The 22248-nt window shown below is 40.8% G+C and overlaps 1 protein-coding gene across 1 annotated transcript in view; it reads left to right on the forward strand.

The window, feature by feature from the left end:
• The window catches only part of minpp1b (multiple inositol-polyphosphate phosphatase 1b), a 92604-nt gene that overhangs the window by 55434 nt on the left and 14922 nt on the right, over positions 1–22248 (forward strand). Inside the window, exon 4 of the mRNA XM_041210363.1 lies at positions 20358–20709. Coding sequence (XP_041066297.1) covers positions 20358–20709 — 352 coding nt within the window. The remainder of the gene's footprint in view (positions 1–20357; positions 20710–22248) is intronic.

Here is a 22248-nt window from a genome sequence, read left to right on the forward strand (position 1 = left end):
CAGCAATTTCTTCACGTTCTGAATCGCGATGCATTCAGATATAGTGGCATTACCAAAACATCTAGCCAGAAAACAGCCAGAAGATCTAAATAACAAAAGTCTGTGACCCTCTAATAGCTGCCCCTTGCATCCTTGTGCATCTATGATTTTCATGCCCCACCACTGGTAACCATGTGTTCAGTTGTCTGAACTCTAAGCACTAGAATTCACTCTTCATATCTCAGACGCTCCTGAAAACCCACATCTTTATATGTTACCTGGCCTAATATCTACTTATTTGGCTGGTTGACAAATTTTGTGAATGATTCTGCAATGCACCTTTGGATAGTTTACTGTGTTAAGGCTGCCAAGTACATGTTATTACATGTAGCTTATCTTTCAGACCGTGTGGAATATTGACATATACCATGACAAAATGTTGAGGATTTTTGCATGTTAATGTGATGCAGGTTCTCTTCAGATTTTGAGCCATGGAGTTTGCAGATTTCAGCAAAGTAATCGAAAAAGAGAAATTGATGGCCCACTAAAATGCCATTAATGTCCGTTATGAAGTATTTTCCGAAATCACTGGGGCCACTCACATTTCAAAAGATGATGCACTCAACAATAAAGTGAAACCAATGTAATGTGAAATATATAGAAGTAAGATTTAAGTTTGAAAAAACACCTGTGCCACCTTTGTGCCCTCAATAATTCTTATGTTAATAGCATTGGAGTTAGCAGGGAAGTTGTGGTCGTGATCCAGAGTCTCCCACTTTGAGCAGGAGGATCCTTTATAGCCCGTCCGTCCCTTCAGCCTTGTCAGTTGACGGCGGGCTTCACCATTGAAAAGCTTCCCCCACCACAGAATTGCACATGACCCCTTTTAATATTGTGTGACAAATATAGAGGTAAAATTTGACACCGAAAGCGTGGTGAATCAGAAAGTAATCTGATCAGAAAGCACAAAGTAATCTGATTACCTCAGCGACTTATGGAATCATGATTTACAAGTAGTATTGTTACTAGACATCAACATCACCTCAGCAACCGATTATCATCAATCGTTTTTGCAGCAAATTAAACAGCCAAAAAAATTAATTGCAATTAAAGTGGAAGCAATAAATGAAATCAAATAACTTGGCATCTTTGAACCAATTTGTGAAAAGGTTAATCAAACCACTTCTATTGAGTTTACTCCTATGATTGGGTTTCATTGTCAATCTTTCTCATAAAACAAATGGACAAGGCCTTTAAGGATGATGATTAACCATTTGATTCCTACTAGTCAAACAGCCATTCTTCAAACTATGTAAATGAAATTGGGTCTTGTCTAAGGGCAGAATTTTATCAATGGCATGCCATTTCCGACAGTGGAACTGGAAGCGGGAGTCACTTTCGCTCTCTTTTTCCCATTTCCCACATGATTACAATTAAAATCTAAAACGCCGGCAGCGTGTCTGGGGTCATGTGCAATTCCACAGCGGGGAAGTTTTTCAGTGGTGAAACCCGCCATAGCTGATGGTATGGCAGGTAAGGATGGGCTATAAAAGAGCCTCCTGGACAAACAGCGAGACTCTGCATCATGGCCACAACCTTCCTGCCCAACATCGTTGCCATTAAGGCTTATTTAGGTCACAAAGGCGGAACAGGTATTTTCCAAATTTAAATTACACCTGTAAATATTTCACATTTCATTGGTTGCATTTCATTAATATGTACATCGTCATTACTTGTTGAGACTAGTTTAGCCAGAGAGCTAAATGTACTGGCATGCCACATGGTTCGTACACATTAATGGTTACAGGGTAGTTAGGTGTTATGACCGATGCAGTTGGTACAGCTGAGTTATTTAAAAATCCCAGAGGGAAACTTCAAACAACTGTCATAACCTATAATTTTAAGTGTTATGTTTGAGATGTGACGATAAATTCAGGAATCGGACCACAAGTTCTTGAGCCTTTACGTTAAACTAAATGAAACATTTTATTAATTTACACAGGTTTAAGTATATATATATATATATATATATATATATATACATGCACATGCATGGCTACAGATTACTACTATCATAACTTAACAAATTCCCAAACTAATCTCTATTAAGGCAACAGCAACCCATAGACTTAACCAAACACCAGGCAAAGTATTTCACCTTACGAATTCAAAATGTGGTTCTTTTTACTTTGGTTCCTGTGGAGCCAGTTGGAGGCTTACAGCTGCCTTTTGATCTCACATTGCTTCTACTCTGCACACCTGAAAACTACTAATGTTATACCTACTATCCCCATTGAATGTAAATTCTCATTGTATCACCAACCTCTGAACAAAACCTCTCTAACAATAAATCCCCTTTCATAGTACCAATTTTATTAGTAATATAAACAGATTGCTTGGTATCTGCTAGATAGGCGTCAGTTTTCACCCCACTCCTTGAATGTCCTATTCAAAAAATGCAACTGCACACTATCTCTCTTACATATCAAAACTAGTACCTGTCAAAGCACCCAGACTAGCTGTCTTTAATCCAATTAAGACACACCCACAAACTAAATCTCTATTTTAAAAGAAAAATATTTTCCAATAATATATATAAGTAGCTTCATGACATCCCCCTCCTTTTCGTAAAATAAACTGTCATAATTCTAAAAGACAGCTTCATTTTAATAAGCCATCCCACACAATCTCCTATACTTATTACGCTATTACATTACCAGATTCATATATATATACAAGTCCTTGGTATCAACAGAAATCACTCCAGTTCAGAGTCCAGGTTTTTTTTTAAATGTCCCATTTTCCTTTAAGCTTCAAACTTTTGATAATGCATCTGCGAAAAGATTTTCTCTTCCAGCAATATGTATAATACGGAGAGTAAATGGTTGTAATAATCAACTCCATCTGAAAAGCTTTACACTTTTGTCTCGAAATTTGTCCAAAAACTTCAAAGGATTATGGTCTGCATAAACAATTATTTCTGATGAATTGTTTGCAACATAAATTTTAAAATGCTGCAATGATAACACCAAACTTAAAGTCTGTTTTTCGATTGTTGAATATCTTCTCTGCTGTACATTCAGCTTCCATGAAAAATACCTTATTGGTTTTTCAATTCCAGTGTCATCTTCTTGTAATAGTACAGCCCCAATGCCTGTATCACTTGCGTCAATGGCCAACTTGAATTGCTTGGCATAATTGGGTAGTGCCAACACTGATGTTGTAGTTAATACAGTTTTCAAACTATCGAATGACTTCTGACACTCCAGTGTCCATTGAAGCTTCTTGTTCTTTTTAAATAGCTCAGTCAGTGGAGCAACCACTTGGCTAAAATTTGGTACAAATTTCCAGTAAAACCACTCATGCCTAGAAATCTCAAAACTTCTTGTTTTGTTGTAGGCTCTGGGAAATCCACAATAGCCTTGACTTTCGCATCTCTTGGAGCCACCTTACCATGTCCAATGGCTAGATACATAACTTGCGCTTTTGCAAATTCACTTTTAGCCAAGTCCATCATCAAATTAGCTTCATGTAGTTGAGTAAATAATTCTTCCAGATGCTGTAAATGCTCCTCCCACATCTGACTGAAAACAATTAGATCATTAATGTAAACCACACAAAAACAGAATTACCTGGAAAAACTCAGCACTTCCAGTTCTGTCGAAGGGTCATGAGGACTCGAAACGTCAACTCTTTTCTTCTCCGCCGATGCTGCCAGACCTGCTGAGTTTTTCCAGGTAATTCTGTTTTTGTTTTGGATTTCCAGCATCCGCAGTTTTTTTGTTTTTATCTAATGTAAACCACACAATTGCTTAGACCTTCAGTTACTTTGTTAGTCAGTCTTTGAAATGTCGCAGGTGCATTCTTCATACCAATGGCATGACTTTAAACTGATACAGTCCACTTGGCGTTACAATAGCTGATATCTCCTTTGCTCTCTCCAACAATGGTACCTGCCAATATACTTTTTAGAAAGTCAATCTTTGTGATAAATTCCGATTGTCCCACTTTCACAATGCAATCCTCCAACCGTGGTACGGGATATGAATCCACTGTTATCACCGCATTAACCTTTTGATGGTCCACACACAGTCTTTGTGTTCCATCTGGTTTCAGTACCAGTTACTGCAACTAGACTCAATGATATCATTTTGAAGCATGAAATCAATTTCTTTTTGTACTTGTGATAACTTTGCCAGATTTAATCTATAAGGTTGTTGTCTTATTGAGGATGACATTCCTACACATACATCATGTAAAGCTAGATGTGTCTTTCCCAACTTATTTCCACAAATAGGTTTATGTGACTGCAATAGCTTTTCCAAATCACTTTGACACTTGCTTGGAAGGTAACTCAATATCTGCTTTAAATTTTCAAGCACCCCCTCACTATCCAATTTGATTAGAGGAAAATGAATTTCAGAGTCCTAGAGCAGAATTTATCGGTCAGTGTGTGAGGGTGGGCCCGACACACTGATGCATAAACTGACGCAAGATGATGCCTATTAAGGCCACTAAGGATCTAAGCAAAGTTATTCCAAATGCTGCCTGTCCAACCTTAATGTTGGCGGGCAGGTGAAAAGGCCAAGAGGCCTTCACATTTTTTTAGGAAACCTCATCCATGAGCGGGATGAGGTTTCCTAAAGAGGTTATTAAATAAAAAAAATTTCATAACTTTAAAACATGTCCCCACTCATGTGACACAGTCACATGAGGGGACATGTTTAAATAAATTTTTACTTAATAGTTTACTTAATTTTTATTTAATAGTTTTTTTTATTGATTCAAGATCCCTGAAGCAGCTTTGTGCCTCAGGGAGATTGAAGCACTCTTCCACACGCATGGGTGAAAGAGCGCTGGCCCCGACTCTCCCTCCTCCCCCCACTTGCACAGGTAGCGCTGAGTGCTGTTAGCCCTGTATTACGCTGGGCGGGCCTTAATTGGCACACCTGCATAAAATTGCTCCCGTGGAGCCCGCCTGCCATTTAAAAAATCCTGCCTCTGTACTTCTACCTCTTTCTCATCATCCACCATCAGCAAAAGCTTTCTTTGTTCCTTTTCCCTGTCAAAGTACTTTTTAAGCATATTTACATGACACACCCTCTGCTTCTTTCTTCTATCTGGAGTATTTATTAACTCATTTACTTCACTCAATTTGTTTTCAATCCTGTAAGGCCCACTAAATCTTGCATTTAATGAGTCATTGAGTACTGGTAATAAAACTAGTACTTTCGCTCCAGAAACAAAACTGTGAATCTTAGCCTTCTTATCTGCTTTCACTTTCATCACTTGCTGTGATATATTTGAATGTTCCCTAGCCACCTCACATGCTCTGATCAATCTTTCCCTGAAATTTGATACGTAATCCAGGAGAGTAGTTTCTGAATTTTGACCCACCAATTTCTCATGAATCAATTTCAGTGATCCCCTTACCTCATGACCATAAACAAGTTCAAAAGGGCTAAAACCAGCTGATGCATTAGGAACATCTCTAATAGCAAATAACAAAAATGGAATTCCTGTATCCCAATCCTGTGCATAATCCTGACAGTACGCTCTTATCATAGTTTTTAAAGTTTGATGCCATCTTTCCAAAGCTCCTTGTGACTCCCGATGATAAGCTGTTGACTTAAACTGTTTTATCCCCAAACTGTTCATTACTTCCTTAAACAGCTGTGACATGAAATTTGACCCCTGATCTGATAGTATTTCTTTAGATAAGCCATATCTTGTAAAAAATGTAATTAACTCCTCCACAATCTTCTTAGTTGTAACATTTCTTAAAGGTATCACTTCAGGAAACCTGGTAACCTGGTAGACACATCCATTGTTGTCAATAAATACTGATTTCCACTTTTAGTCATTGAGAGGTGTCCTACACAATCAACCATGACCCTGGTAAAAGGTTCTTCAAATGCGGGTATTGGGATTAAAGGTGCCAGCTTAATCACTGCTTGTGGTCATCCTGTTATTTGACATGTATAAGAACTTCTACAGAAAACAACAATTTATACTGTATGTGAAGAGACTGCTGATTAGCTGGCAAGTGGACTCTGATTGGTAGAGGCGGTGCCATGGAGAATGCACCAGTGCTGGTGACTAACAGCTAACTACCAAGCATTGTTTGAAATTTAAACCAGGCAGCTTGACTCTCATTGGTCAAGGCATGGCCCTGAGAAATGAGTCAGCGAATGGCATCACTTAATTTGTTTAGCTGAAACAGGCGCAATGTGTGTACATGTTCTTTCTGACTGTGAAGAACAGGGCCCTGTTTATTAATATATGTAGCTTCTGGTACATGCAAATATGCCACATTGTGAGCCTGACTGATGATCTTAAATTGGTTGTCAAGCTAATTCTTAGCACATTGAGGATCATTTAGCAAATGTTGTCCAGTTGCAGAATCACATCTAATGTTGGACACTTTTGAGTTTTGCAAGCACAGTCTGTACCCTGCCCGTTGTGAACAGCAGCTGGGACATGCTGTTTGAAATGACCCGCCAGTCTTTGGGATGTACAGCCTACATTCCTAGCATCACGCTGGCACTGAACGTCATATAGCAAATTGCTCATTTGTGTGATAGGTAGAACGTCTTTTTGGCTTGACAGCAGAATCCTGTTTGTGGCGAATACCACTCATGTTGCTACTGCATAGTAACAGCATGAAACAGCTAGATTCACCTGTTGCTCAAATTTTTTGAGATACTTTACTCTTCCAGGGTAATCGGAGGTAGACTGGGCCCGTTCAAGAATTTGCATGATCTGCAGGCGAAATGATCTGATTAGAGTAGCCATTATCCTGCAGGATGCCCTTGATGCGCCCTATTTCAGCATCAAGCTTGCATGGGGAGCAAATGGCTCAGGCCCTATTTACAAGGTTGTCGATAAGACCAATCTTATAGCATGTGGAACCGTAAGAATCCTAATGTGTTTATTGATCAGTGAAGGTAGGCTTGTGGTAGACCATGGTAGAGAAACCCCTGGCAGATTCTTAGCTAGTGTGTCAAGGAAGGGGAGTTTATTTGACTGCTCCATTTCGAAGGTGAATTTGAGTGCAAGATGGAGCCCATTATGACGTGTAAGGAGATTGTTACATGCAGCTGCAGATTTAAATATAGCAAATGTATCGTCCACATATCAGAAATATGTGAGGGGTAGGAGGTTAGGTGTCATTCCATTGAAGACATGTTTCTCATGAAACCCAACAAAGATGTTTGCGAGGGGATCTTATGGCAACATGATCTATTTGGGCGAATGTGGTGCCATTAAAACTAGACTCAACTGCGCAAATTGCTGAGTTCATAAGTTCATTGAATACAGATTCACGTAATGGTGGCGGATCTAGATTGTGCTGCAGCACAAATATCTATGGCTTCCTAAAGTGGGACATCGGTGACTATGCTAGCAATGTCAGATGAGCACATGGACAATGCTATCGATGTGAAAGTCCTGTATAGCCTTTGCAAATGTGAGTAGCAGGACAGATGATTGGACAGAATATAAAGAACGACAGAGAATGAGCAAAAGGTTAATCAGGAGAAAGAAATTAGAGTATGAGAGGAAGCTAGCTAGAAATGTAAGAAGAGATGGCAAGAGATTCTATAGGCATTTATAAAAGGAAAAGAGTAGGTAAAGTTGAGTGTTGGTCCTCTAGAGAGTGACATTGGGGAGGTAATAGTAGATAATAAGGAAATGGTGGAAGAAATAAACAAATATTTTGCTTCTGTGTTCACTATAGAGGATACTAAAAACATTCCAGTAATAGCTGCAAATCAGGAGGTGAAAGGGAGAGAGGAACTTGGTGAAATTGAAATCACTGAGCAAATTGATGGAGCTGCGGGCTGGAAAGTCTCTGGGTCCCAATGGGTTACATCCTAGGGTCTTAAAAGACGTGGTGAATGAGTTAGTTGATGCGCTGGTGTTAATTTTCAAAAATTCTGGGAAAGTTTCATCAGACTGGAAAGTAGCAAATATAATCCCTCATTCAAGAAGGGAGGGAGGCAGAAAACAGGAAACTATAGGCCAGTTAGCTTGTTGTCTGTCGCGGGGAAGTTGTTAGAATCGATCATTAAGGAGGTTATAGCTGGGCACTTAGAATAGCTCAAGGCAATTGGGAAGGGTCAGCATAGTTTTGTGACAGGAAAATCATGTTCGACCAATTTATTGGAGTTTTTTGAAGGAGTAACGTGCAGTGGATAAAGGGGACTCTGTAGACGTACTGTACTTAGATTTTCAGAAGGCATTTGATAAGGTGCAACATCAAAGATTATTACGGAAAATAAAAGCGCATAGTGTAGGAGTAACATTAGCATAAATAGAAGATTGGCTGGCTGGCAGAGAGTATGCATAAATGGGTCTTTTTCAGATTGGCAGGATGTGATGAGTGGAGTCCCACGGGGGTCTGTGCTGGGCCGCAACTGTGTTGAGGTTGCAGATGGATACAGATAGTTTGACTGAGTGGGCAAAGATCTGGCAAATGGAGTTTAATGTGGGAAAATACAAAGTTGTTCTCTTTGGCAGGAAGAACAAAAAAGTAGAATATTACCTAAATGGAGAACGGCTGCACAATTCTGAGCTGCAGAAGGATCTAGGTGTTCTAATATATGAGTCACAAAAAGTTAATATGCAGGTACAGCAAGTAATTAAGAAGGTTAATTGAATGCTATCCTTTATCATGAGAGGGATTGAACATTAAAGTAAGGATGTTATGCTTCGGTCATACAGGGCATTGGTAAGGCCGCACCTTGAATACTGTGTGCAGTTGTGGTCTCCTTATTTAAGGAAGGATGTAAATGCATTGGAGGTGGTTCAGAGGAGGTTTACTAGATTAATACCTGGAATGAGTGTGTTGTATTCTGAGGAAAAGTTGAACAGACTGGACTTGTTTCCACTGGAGTTTAGAAGAGCGAGTGGTGATTTTAGTGAAGGATACAAGATCCTGAATGGCCTTGACAAGGTGGAAGTCAAAACGATGTTTCCGCTTGTGTGTGAGTCCAGAACTAGGGGGCAATGTTTTAAAATTAGGGGTCGCCCTTTTAGGACAGAGATGAGAATTTTTTTGTCTCAGATGGGTTGTGCAACTTTGGAACTCTCTGCCTCAGAAGGTGGTGGAAGCGGGTCATTGAATATTTTTAAGGCAGCGATAGATAGATTCTTGTTAGGCAAGGGAATCAAAGGTTATTGGGGATAGATGGAAATGTGGAATTTGAAACACAAGAAGATCACCCATGGTCTTATTGAATGGCTGAGCAGGCTCAAAGGGCTGAATGGTCTACTCCTGTTCCTATTTCTTAAGTTCTAATGTGAAGGAGTCCTTCGCTGTGTATGTGAAAAACTTGGTCAAAACTGGTTGTAACAATTCACCCAATCATCTGACCAATTCACGTTGTGCAGAACCGGTCATAAATAAGGTAGGGTGTCAAGGGACATGGCTTTTGTGTGCCTTGGGCAGCTCATACATACACGGACATAGCGAACCATGAGGACGGTCCTTGTCATATATATCACAAGGTAGGTCAGCACTCTTACACAAGTCCAGCAAGCTTATTTTTGAGCATGGCTGTCTGGTCAAGTATATGAATTTGGACCTGTCATTAAGAATGGCATGCATTTCATTGATCTAGTCACGCTTGTTAAGGGTGATTATTCCCGTCCCTTTGTCAAGTTTACTAATATGTATATCCAGATTGGCCTTAAGGCCTCGCAATGTTGTTCCATTCTTAAGGAATGAGACTACACACTTGTAAAAATTGATTTTTCTGGGCCAGAGTGGTTGTTTGGCAGTAATTAAGACTTATCACACTGTTAAAAATTGAGTTACACCTGAATGTGCCAGCCCTAACTTTTTTCTCCCATTAATAGTGGTTAATTGGTGGGTAAGGACAGAAGCGTTCATGCCATTATATGGATTTTAGTGCTAAGTCTATGAGTAACATACCAGTATACACAGCTTGCAGAAGAGCAGGGCAAATTGGACAGCAACATCTGGATTCCCGGGTTTAACTACACATGCGCAGATGCCAGAAGTTGTTGTCAGATTTATTCTACATAATGGTGACGCTGATGGTTTCACCATTATTCTTGATACAAAACCTGAGTCATGATATTGTTTCTTGCAGCTAAAAGTTTGAGAAGAAACAATCCTTCCTTTGGTCCCTTCCAATTATCTTATTTCATTTCACACCCACTGCCACATATCATCTTTTACTTTTCAAAAATTACAGATACCAGGTCTTGCAATTTGAACTCTTTCCTGATACTCTTCATCCATTATCATAGCAAAAGGCAATCTCTGGAAGCAGAACTGTATCTCCTGTGGTCTTCTACTTGGAACTTTAGAAGGGAAGAACAGAATTAACAGTTATCTTTTTATCATGGTCTTTTGCAGCACAGATTGTGCAGGTTGCCTACCATATTCTCCTGTTCACTCCAAGAGGCAGATTGCAGTGTTCAGGGTAAAGTAAGAATTGTAGTTATTTTAAAGAATAATATCATTATGCAGAAGCAAAAGACTACAGCAAATAACTTCCAGTACAATAATTGGTGAACACAATACTTTAAACTGTTCTGAGCATATTATACTCATAGCAATGGGTAATATGACATGTGGCCAACACTGCTGATGCTATCCAGGTACAGGTTTACTTCTGATATTCCCAGACTAGAGAAACAGGAATTGTTCCACTTAGAACAGAGAAGGTTAAGGGGAAATTTTAGCATAAATGTTCAAAATAATAAGGGTTTCTGATGGAGTTAGAGGGGGGAAAAACTGTTTCCACTGACTGTGGGGTTGGTAACCAGAGAAAATGGATTTAAGCTATTTAGCAAAAGAACCTTGAAGGAGGTGAGGAGACTTTTTTAAAGTAACAAGCGATGATGATCTGGAACACACTACCAGAAAGGGTGGTGGAAGCAGTTTCAAAGGTAACTTTCAAAAGGGAATTGGATAAATACTTGAAGGGGAAAAAAAATTACAGGACTATCGAGAAAGAGGAGGAGAATAGGATCAGTTGGATACCACTTTCAAAGAGCTGGCACACATTGGACCAAATGGCTGCCTCCTGTGCTATACAATTCCAGGTTCAGATTGAATCTGCACCTGAGTGAACAATTTTGCCAGATAACACAGGGTTGATTCATTTACACCATTTCCTGGCACTCTAGTTATGTCACTCATGATATACTTGGAGTGTCCAGGGATGAAAACTCAGCCAGTGAAGGTCAGCTTGCTGCCCCTTCTGTGCCAAGTGATCTTCCAGTGTGGGAGGAAGGGAAGGTTGTCCTTTGCAAGGAATTAGGAGTGCCCAGGGTTATTTTTAAAACATTGAGCTCCTCTTCAACAAACATTATGCACTTGGATTGCTGCCAAATTGTTCAAACCAGAATAAGGAGCTGCAGCCGCTCAGTATAAACAGCAGCTCATTGGCCATCTCATTTTTATTTTCCTCTGCCACTGCATTTGCATATCAAATGGTTTTAATTCAGGAACTCCTCTTTATGGTATCCCTCTGCAAGTGTCACATGAATTTATTATCACAGTGAGGGAATTTCTGATGCAATTAATATGTGTAATGTTCTTCCTCCAGGAAGCCAAATAGCCATCTCCCCATGAAACTAATGGCTATCTCTGGACAGACTTATTTCTTGTCCAGCTTCCCCCATGCATCTGTTGTATATGGCATTAGCCAAGGAGGCAAGCATTCGAACTAACTGACCAGTCCAACTCAGTTGTGACTGTCTCAATACGAAATAGATGCTTGGCATGCCAGCTCAAGTAAACACCTCAGTGCCTGGTATTTTGTCCTGCCATCTGATCTCCAGAAGCTTCGGAAGGCTGCTCAAGTGAAAGTGGTTGAGCTTCTTGGCATGACGCTGGTGCACAGTTCAAGCCTGCGTGTGTAGAGCAGAGTGGGCAGGACTATTGCAGACTTACCCCTATTCATTGCCAGACTGGTGTTCAAAGTCTGCTGAAGACTACACTTACTTTGGCAATTCGTGCATCACATGTTTCATCATCAATATAGACAGCTTGGGAGAGTGTGCTGCAACTGTTCACTGTACCATTGGAAACAAAGATGAAACAAAGATCCTGGTATCTTCTGATTTTAGACTTTGTGTGCTTGGTTGCCTAACCTGCCACCATAGTTGGGGATACTCTACACACAGAACTGTTAAACTGTTAGCAAAATTAAAGCAACCTGAGTACTCAGACAACTGTACAGTAAAGGATGGCTGTCACCACTGGAGGTGGCATTTGCATTGCCCCTGGGACAACAGGAAAACACCAATTCATAAGGATCTTGGCAATAATGTCACCTGTTTGGCTGCCACTGCCAGGAACACTAAAAGAATTAGGCCATGGGGGGAGGGAGGAATGTAAAATAAACATTAAGAACCCAAGAACACAAGAAATAGGAACAGGAGTAGACCAAATGGCCCACCGTACCTGCTCCATCATTCAATACGATCACTTTCCTACCCACTCCCCATATCCCTCGATTCCTTGAGAGAACAAGAAAGTGATAGGCTTTAGTATGAGCCTGATATCTCCGCCACCCATGGAACGCTAATGTCCTACCTAAGAACTGCAATTTGTCTGTTACCCAGAGAGAGTTTACCTCTGGCTCTCCACCAAAAATCATGATGGTATTGTTGAGGGCACCTGACCAACTATCCCTCCCCCATTTAAATACCTGGCGTCCATGTATCCTCCTTGTACCTAATGTATGGAATAGTTGCATCATGATTAGTTGGGCTGGCCTGGTCTTTAAGGAACACAATAAGAAAAGGATTCCATTAAATTCAATTCATTAAGCTGTGTAAATGGATTAGCATTGTTAACTTTGCAGTGATTTCTTTGATTGACTACTCTGAACTGCAACAGGAATATTTTTTTAAAGTTTTGTTTAATCTCAATTCTATGGGGATTGTTTTTGTGTTGTATGTTTTCAGTTTTTAAAATATCATCATCTGTGAAACATAGGCACGTTAATCACAGGAACATCTGTATTTGTTACACAATTCTCCTTGGAACCCTCTAACAGCCCTGCCCTACAACTTTATTTTTTTTAATCATTTTTCTCCTCCCTATGCCAGCATGAATTCAGTCAAGATTTACTCCTGTTAAGTAACAACCTAGCATTTAAAACTGGGATGCCCTGAGTCAATACATTTCCATTGACTGACCAGCAGGTTATTTCTCCTGTGCTGTCTGAATAAACCACGTGGTTTTTTTGTGTTAACTTGCATTGCCTTCTGGAAATTAGACTGTGTGTCTGTGGGACTCTTTCAGGGGTCTACACTGCCAATGATGCCACATTTTTTTGGTGACGTTCAACTTCTGGCCCTGAATAAATAAAACATTATTCCAGTAACATAATCACATTTCAGCTTCGTGATTGACATTATGTATAAGGGAAGAAAAATAACAGACTGATGGAAAGGGCTAGCAGGCCAGGCGGCATCTACAAAGAGAGAAACCAGTTAATCTTTCAGTCAGTGAGCTTTCATCAGAACTGGAATAGCTTAGAGGTTTAACAGTTTATAAGCAAGATAAGTTTATAATCAGAGAAAAGGGGGACAGGAGAAGAAGAGAAAAGAACACAATGGGAATTCCTGTTAGGTTGTTGTTGAATGTATCCTCTGCCTTCCTCCAGATCATGAATTTGCTGCATTCAAATTTTATTGCTATCTCTGACCCAAGTTGGTGTCGAGTTGAAAAAAGAGACTTTAGCATCTTGAGATGATTATGAAAGCTGGGATCACTGACACCAAACTGATCAGATCCAAAAAGCACAAGTGCTGCTCTATTTGCTGTTTTCATTCCTATAACAAGAGCCACAAGCAGAATAGACATTGACTACCATCCAGCTTTTGATTAAAATTTCCATTCACGTTAACTGCAGTGCTGAGTATTCTCTTCAATCAAACAACTTGAGAAGCAGGGTTCCTACTATCATCTCTCTCTGAGGTCCCTAGTAAACAGGCCTCTTGGTACTAAGTACTAAGCCTGCTGACTGCTTCATCTATTACAATTCTCAGTGGTTTGTACATATCTGGCTCAGCGCCATTTAACTGTCTTCCAAAACAGATGCAAATTGTTAACCATTCAACATTATTCTGTGTTAAACATGTGAACAACTTGAGCATTCTGGTCTTCTTGGACAGCATGTATTTCACATCCATCCCAATCAGTTTACCAGTAGAACTTGGTCAGTGCTGGCAACTCCCCTCATAGCCTTCACAAAAGTGGTGCATTGCCAGATTCTCAGGCCAAGAACTTCAGTACCTTGGCAAAGGCCACTAGGTACCTCATAAGCCAGCCACTTCTCAAGTTATGACTTTGCTGCTGAACATGTTTTGCAGGCGGCTGTGCTCCACCTTCAAGTGTTACACAATGTCTACAATGAAGGCATTAATGTCTAGACATTAGCATTGGTAATCTTTGTGGATGAATGCTTAATTCATTATCATAACACTCACTAGCAGCTTTTTAGCAGGGCCATTAACCCATGTAAAGTTTACTGGTTGATAATTGTGTGAAACTAATAGTCTAGAAGAATGTCATGTTAATGTCTTGTGTATTCCACGGCCGTCTTGTGTATTCCACAGCCAACAAGTAATAATTAGCCTTTTATTTTGTCAACGGATTGCATACAAACCACACCCAACTTTGGGTTGCTAGGATAAGCAGTGATCTTGAAGATTATTTTGAAGTCTGTTTCTGTCAGTGAGCACTCATACACTCAGCCATCTGTGTATTATATCCTATACGAAACTCGTTTCAGACCACCTATATTCTTTCATTATTGGTTTTCACCTGGCTGAAGCCCATCTCAAAATAATGAAAAGGTAAAATAACACAGCCAAAATTGTGCTAACCCCAGTGAAGTTGTATGTCTCCTTTGTCTTATTTTGTTTTTTGAATCAACATTATTTTAAGTGCTTTAGTTGCTAGAAATCAGTAAAGAAGTATATCTACAGATCACACTGCTGCCTTTATGCAAAGGCTAGAGCTTGTAATTAATGACTACCTGCTGCAGAGTAGATCCTTAGTGAATTCTGAGGCTTCATTATGGAAGGCTCTCTATGCATTGATACAGGCATCTACCATGAGCTGTGAGACAGCATGAGAGAGTGTTGAGTGGCTATCCATGCTGAGATCCTTCAGTTGAAAGTGCAGTGCAAAGTTTCTCATTCAGACGAAACATATAGCAAGTTAATAAAGTTAAGGTTAAACATAATCTTAACTATTAAAAGGCAAGCAAAACTCATGTCATTTTGGATTAGGCAGAAATAGGTCAGGGGAGAGCTGCAGACAGACTCAATGAAAGTGAACCTGGATTTCTGTGAATTCTGCGAACTTCTGCATCAATCGCAATCCCATAGGCAGCTCAGGGATACAGTTAATTTTTTGAAAGGCCCACTGTTCCAAAAATTCTTATCCATATCCTTACCTGAGCACCCATAGCAGCTAGCTAAGGTAGGAGGGGCAAAAGGGGATATGTAAAGGGGTAAATCACCAGATTTGGGTATTATAGCAATAGCAGCTTGCAGTTATGCAAGACCTTTGATGTAGAAAAGGTTTCAAGTTTCTCAAGGAGAAAAGAAGCAGGTAGACTTTGTGGGAGGGTTAGAACAAAACCATAAAACCATAGAAAAGTTATGGTGCAGGAAGAGGCCATTTAGCCCATCGTGTCTGCAGCGACCAAAAAGAGAAATAAGAAAGTGGCTGCTCATTTTAGTCCCACTTTCCAGCACCTGGTCCGTAGCCTTGCAGGTTACAGCATTTCAGCTGCAGATCCAGGTACCTTTTAAATGATTTGAGCGTTTCAGCCTCAACCACCAACTTAGGCAGTGAATTCCAGACACCCACTATCCTCTGGGTGAAAAAGTTTTTCCTCAAGGCCCCTCTAATCCTTCTACCAATCACCTTAAATCTATGCCCCCTGGTAATTGATCCCTCAGCTAGGGTGAACAAGCCTTTCTTATCTACCCTATCTAGTTCCCACATAATTTTGTACACCTCAATTAGGTCACCCCTTAACCTCCTCTGTTCCAAGGGAAACAACCTAGCCTATCCAAACTCTCCGAAATAGCTGCAGTTTTCAAGCCCTGACAACCTTCTTTTAAATCTTTTTTAAAAATTCCACCAGCTGCCTTGGCGGGATTTGAACCTGTGTCCCCAGAGCATTACATTGAGCCACCAATGTACCACTATGCCACCATCGCTCCCCCTAAAAACCAATAGCATGGTCAAAGAGATGAGTTTTGAGAAAGCTTTTAAAGGCATGAAGGGAGGTAGAGAGGCAGAAGAGTTCAGGAAATAGATTCAAGAAAGTAAAGTCAACCTAATGGAGGAGGCAAGGTGATGGTCGAGTACTGGCGGATGCACAAGGACTTGGAAAGCTGGAAACAGTCAGAGCTGCAGAAGGGAGAAAGGACATTTGAAATTTGAATTCATGCGCAGCAACTGGTAAATAATCCTGAGACACTGGCATCCATCATTGTAAGCAAGGTGGAAACGTCCGACCAAATTCTAAGACTAAGGGAGCTGATTTCTGTCTCGGGCTAGGAGAACATGAGGGAGCTATGATGACAAATGCCTGAGTGGAATAAAGAAATTAACTTTTTCTTCTTTTCCTCTTGTTCTGTTTTTACAGTGTGTGTTTTTTACTTCAAGGGTTAATCAAAAAGAGGGGTACTCTAAGGCTTCATTGCAATTTTTGTACCTTATTTATGTGTTGATGTTTGAATGCTGGACTGAGTGTCAGCTAATGTTTGTTATTGTATTTTTGGTTCCATTTCAGATTTATGAGAAACAGTGAGTCGGCCATTTAGCTATTATTCCCATAGGTGCTGTAAAGGGTCATCTTAACAAACTCAGAGGTTCTCAACCTTCGTGCTTCTAAGGGCCCCCTCCCATGTTATAAAAATTCCAATGTTAAATGTAAAACATATTTCCAATGAAACATATTTATTTATTATTTTTGTTTTATTTACTTAATGTGAAACTTGTTGCTGCTGGGTATTTGATAGTAGCTCAGGTGAGGGATGTAGTGAAGTGTTGTAGCTGTGAGCCACCTTGTGCCTGGATGATCAGTGAAACTCAGTTACTAGCCATTGGCTGAATTGAATGGTTGTGCTACTCAAGATTGTGTTTAAAAATTCATTCAAGAAAGGGGTGGAGGTAGATTGCACAAGACATGCGTTCTACACATTGTTTGGTTATTTTTGGCAGGTTCCTTGAAACCTTCTGTCTGACCCCCAGTTGAGAACCCAAAAGAAACTCAGTAAGAACAGTTGGACGTGGCTACTGTTGCTGTGGCAACCTCACTGGACTCAGCTTGTACGTTCATACTATCCAACTTCAAAATCTAATTTAGTAAAGCTGAAACATTGCCAAATTCCTTCTTCTCTAAATCAGGCCCAGTCCAAACACAATGAAGCACAAATCCTCATTTGAAAATGGTTAACAGCTACTCTGAGGTAGGGTGTTGTCATTCAGAGGAAACACACTGATTGCCCAATTAAGCAATATCCAACCCCAGAAAACACCATCCAGCGCTGTCCACATATTGAAACTCCATTGTCCCCACTACAGATCAGCATTACCACTCCCTTTCCACTACTTGACAAACATTTTAGCCCCTTGCTTTTCCTCCTCATTGAGTAAATACTCAGCCTCTCCTTGCACTCCCTGTACTGACTGGCTGTCCTGGACCTTGCTTCCCAACCCAACCCCCACTTCCCTGCCCACCGACGCAACAAATGACCCATCACTTTCTGCCTCATCAAAGAAAAATGAGTCCTGGGAAATTCTTCCTCTCACCATCAATAATTATCCAAAATATCCACCCCCATCCACGTACTATGCTCCTATTGTTCTATCTTTCTCTCTCCCCTTTCAATTCTTAACAGCCACTCCCATCCCGCTTCTTTCCTAATCATTCTTACCCTCCCTACTCTCTAACCCCATCCTCTCCCTGTCCATTTGTAACATATCCTTCCAAATCTTCCTCTTCTTCTTTCCATCTACATGCTCCTCTATTGTTATCTTTATTGTCCACCCTCTCTTGCCATCCTCCCCTCTCCTCATCTCTTTCATCATCCTCTCCTTCTCCTCCTCCCCATCCATGTCCATTCCCCCCATTCCGTTCCTCCCTCCTTTCGTCTCCTCCTCCTTCCTTCCTCCATCCGTCGCTGTCCATCTTTCCTCCAACTTTTCCAATTTCCTCTGCACAAAGACATTCTTCATCCACTCCTCTCCCTCTTCTTCATCTTCTCCAACTTGCTTTCTCCTTCCCTCCTCTCTTCCCACCATCCCGCGTACTCTTCCAAATGTCTTCTATCCTCATCTCGCCTTGGATCCAGTTACCCCACCTCCATCCACTAATGCTGCCTGTCCTGAGCACTGTATTTGACTTTGACTCCTTGTGTGGTAACAGCAGATTAACTGGTAATTCAAAATCTTGTATGCTTAGTGAGCCAGTTGTTATAAAAGAAAAATGTACTGTTGTGTATGTTCTGGCACTAATACAATGTTAGAAGCATTCCCAGGACAGAATTTGAATGGCCATAAGAAACAGTCATCTACTGATGGCCATGCTAGCTGGTTTGATCGGGACTTTGAAAGCTTTGGTTGATAATCATTAAATTGCTTTCTACCCACCCAGAGGGAGAGGGAGGGTAGTGGTAATGCCGCTGGACTAGTATTCCAGAGATCCAGGCTAATGCTTTGGGGACATGGGTTCAAATCCCCCCATTGCAGTTGGTGGAATTTGAATGCAGTTAATTAATCTGGAATTGAAAGCTTGTCTTTAGTAATGGTGACCATGAAACTATCATCAATTGTCATAAAAACCCATCTGGTTCACTGATGTCCTTTAGGGAAGGAAATCTGCCATCCTTACCGGGTCTGGCTTACATGTGGCTCCAGACCCACAGAAATGAGGTTAACTCTTAACATGCCTTCTGAGGTGACCTAGCAATGGATGGGAAACACATGCTGGTCTTGCCTGCGACACCTGCATCCCATGAAAGAATAAAGAAAATAAATTGATGGTCAGGTTTAAATTTGTGCATTATGCTGGCAGGAAGAGCTAGTCCAAGCAATGGTGTTCCAACAAACACTGGCTACAACCCTTCAACACATGCATACTTACCATTCTTAAAAAAAACTGATGATCAGCTTCAATATGTCATTATAGTCCCATAAAGGCTAACTACTCAAAGCAATAACACAGCTGAATAAAGTCCTGTGACCAAAGCACTTGAATGAGTTAAGTTTGTTTTTTATTACTTTGGACTCTGGGCCTTTTTGTTATGTTTGTTTTTCTGTGAAACATTCATTCAAGCCCACCTGAACCAAACCTCACCCTCCTCATCAATACTCAGTGTCAATTAAATCTCCCATGTTAAGCTGGAATGGGATTTTGATTCCTGGGTGTAGTTCCAGCCCAGGCTGATGGGATCTTTCTTCTCTGACAGATTTTTGGGAAATGAGTACAGATCCCACAGGGCAAAACTGATGGTAATTTTGAGCTGCTTTTCAGGAAGAGGTGAGAAGCTGATGTTGGAAGTGGAAAAGATTGCACTGGTGCTGTAAGGAATGCTTCTCAGAGGTGGGGTACAGTGTATATTATGAGAGTTCCCCCTTCATTTCCTGAACCCCCAAGTGACAGTGCATGAAGCTGGCTGCTCAAAATAAGGACCAGCTCATCTGCCAGAGATGTGACCTAGGAGAATTTTTTGAATCATTAGAACTGAAAATAGCTTAATTGTTAAAGACGCACTCCTCTTCTTTAATGAGGTTGTTATTAGTGATTTTTCCCATGATAGTCATAGCACTTTGCAAAACAGTTGATCCATCATGGACAAAGGTATTGGACGATCACTACACCTGGTTGTATAGACACCTCCTCTGGGTACTGGGTTGGGCGGAAAGAAATGATTTCGGGGGTTGGAGGTAACTGCGCATGCACAGTAGAGTTGAATTGTGGTAGATGGTAAGGAGATCCAGCCAGCCTCAATATTGGCTCTTTCAGCGTCCACCGAGCAGGTGCTACAAACACTGGGGGTTGACATAGATCTCTGGCAACCCCCTTAGACAAAAGTGTCCGTTAAAGAGTAACAAGGCATAGACAATAAACGCCAGCCTCATCAGTGATTCCCACATCCTGAGAATGTAAGAAGTAAGTTCAAAGTGCTAGAGAGCGCATTCATTGTAGAATTCCTGAAGCCTGGAATCCCAGTTGAATGTAAATTCGCCCCTTTAATTGTGTTGTGCGGCAGCATGGAAACTCACTCTAAAAATAGCGATTACGCCAAATCCTCAGAAAAGCTTTTTAATTAATGTTTTCTTTTTCTTCTGCACACAGGAACCAGTCCGTATCTCATACTGCAGTCTTACGGTTTGGACATGCAGAGACCCTCCTGCCGGTCCTGACTCTCATGGGTTATTTTAAGGATGATTACCCCTTACTAGCAAATAATTTTGAAGAACAAAAAAATCGTAAATTCAGGAGTGGACGGATTTCACCTTTCGCTGCGAACCTCATCCTTGTGCTGTACCAGTGCAATGAAGCACAGAACCTAGGGGAAAAGTACAAGCTCCAGTTGTTTCTGAACGAAAAGCCACTTCCATTTCCTCACAGTGGAAACCTTGTTGCTGACTATGGGGAAGTAAAGAACTGCTATCAGCATCTCATCGAAGCATTGAAATTCAGAAATGTATGTGAGTTTGCCACGAGGGAGGATTTACTTGCTGTAGACCACGATGAATTATGAGCTAACTGCATGTCTTTTATCTGATGGGCACAGGTTAAGCTGCAAGTTACTGGAATTTGAATTTTTTTCCCCATTAATTGAAAGATTTCTTCAAGTATATTTCCTTTACCATATTGTGTAGATGTTGCTGAATGTTCTTTGACAAGACTTGGGATAAATTACTTATTTTGAGCCAGGAGTCTATACTTTAGTTTTTGAATGTCACAAAGCACTTCAGTTGTAGTCAGCTGACATTCTCTGTAAGCAGCATCCTGTGCATTTCACATTTCATGAGTCCAGAAGAAAACACTTCAATTATTGCAAGTTTTAAGGACTGAAGCTGCTGTTGATCCTCCGAAATCAGTAAGTTTAATTGGGCCACTAAGTAACTTTGACAACAAATCAATCTGACAGCTGGTTCTGGTGAAATAAAAGCAGAAATTGCCAGAAAAATGCAGCCCATCAGGCAGCATCTGTTGATAGGAAAAAGAGTTTCTGGTCGATGTCCTTTCATCAGATCTGGAAGATATTAGAAATGAACATCTGATGAAAGGTCATCCATGAAAGGTCTTTGATGAATGAGTTCCGGTATCTGCAGAATTTTGCTTTTCTTTTAGCTGGTTCTGGTGAGTTTGTTTATTAAGGATTAATGTTCTGATTAGCCAGGTTTCACAAAATAATATGGCCGTGTACTTCCTAAGCATTTTTAAGTTTACAATGCAAATTTTTCTGTTTGTTGATGTTTTCGTATAATAACTTAATGCATTAGTTGGCTCCCAAGGACTGCAGATGGTTAGTTTGCGCTTTACTGGTAAGACTGGACAACATTTCTCCTAGACCAGTGTGACAAACTTCGTGGCCAGGATTTCAGCTCGGCGTGCAGGTGCACACCCAACACTCCCAAGCGTGAAATAGCGCACGATGACATCGGGTGAATATCTCGATGCCAATTTCGATTGGCGGGCGCGCTGCCGACTCTTGCGCGTGCCTGTAGACAACTAAGAGGCCTTTTAAAGTCTTTAAACAGCTTATGAAGTAGAATTTTTCGCTACCCATCCAACTTTACAGTTGGCAGGCAGGCGAACAGGCTAGGCGTCCTTTTCGTTTTTTGCAAAACTTCATCCACGGGTGGGATGAGGTTTCCAACAGTGAATAAAAAAAACAATAAAAATTTTTTGAACTCAAATTTCACGTGTCCCTCCTCATGTGACTGAGTCACATGTGGGGACGTGTTTATATTATTTGTGAAATCTTTATCTTTCACTTTGAAATTCTTCAGCTCCCTGAAGCAGCTCTGTGCCTTCAGGGAGCTTTCAATGAGCGCACCCCGCCACATGCGCAAATGTCAGCACTCACACTCCTCCTGCCCCCACCCTAGCAGCGCTGAGGCTCTCAGCACGCTAGCTGCCTATTAATTGGCGAGGCAGCCAGAAATCGTTGGCAGTGGACTGTTTCGTGGCCCCTCCTGGGCCACCTGACAAGGGGAAAATCCTGCCCCATTTG

This window comes from Carcharodon carcharias, chromosome 17 (genome assembly GCF_017639515.1).
Source record: "Carcharodon carcharias isolate sCarCar2 chromosome 17, sCarCar2.pri, whole genome shotgun sequence".
In the NCBI taxonomy this organism is placed as follows: Eukaryota; Metazoa; Chordata; class Chondrichthyes; order Lamniformes; family Lamnidae; genus Carcharodon; species Carcharodon carcharias.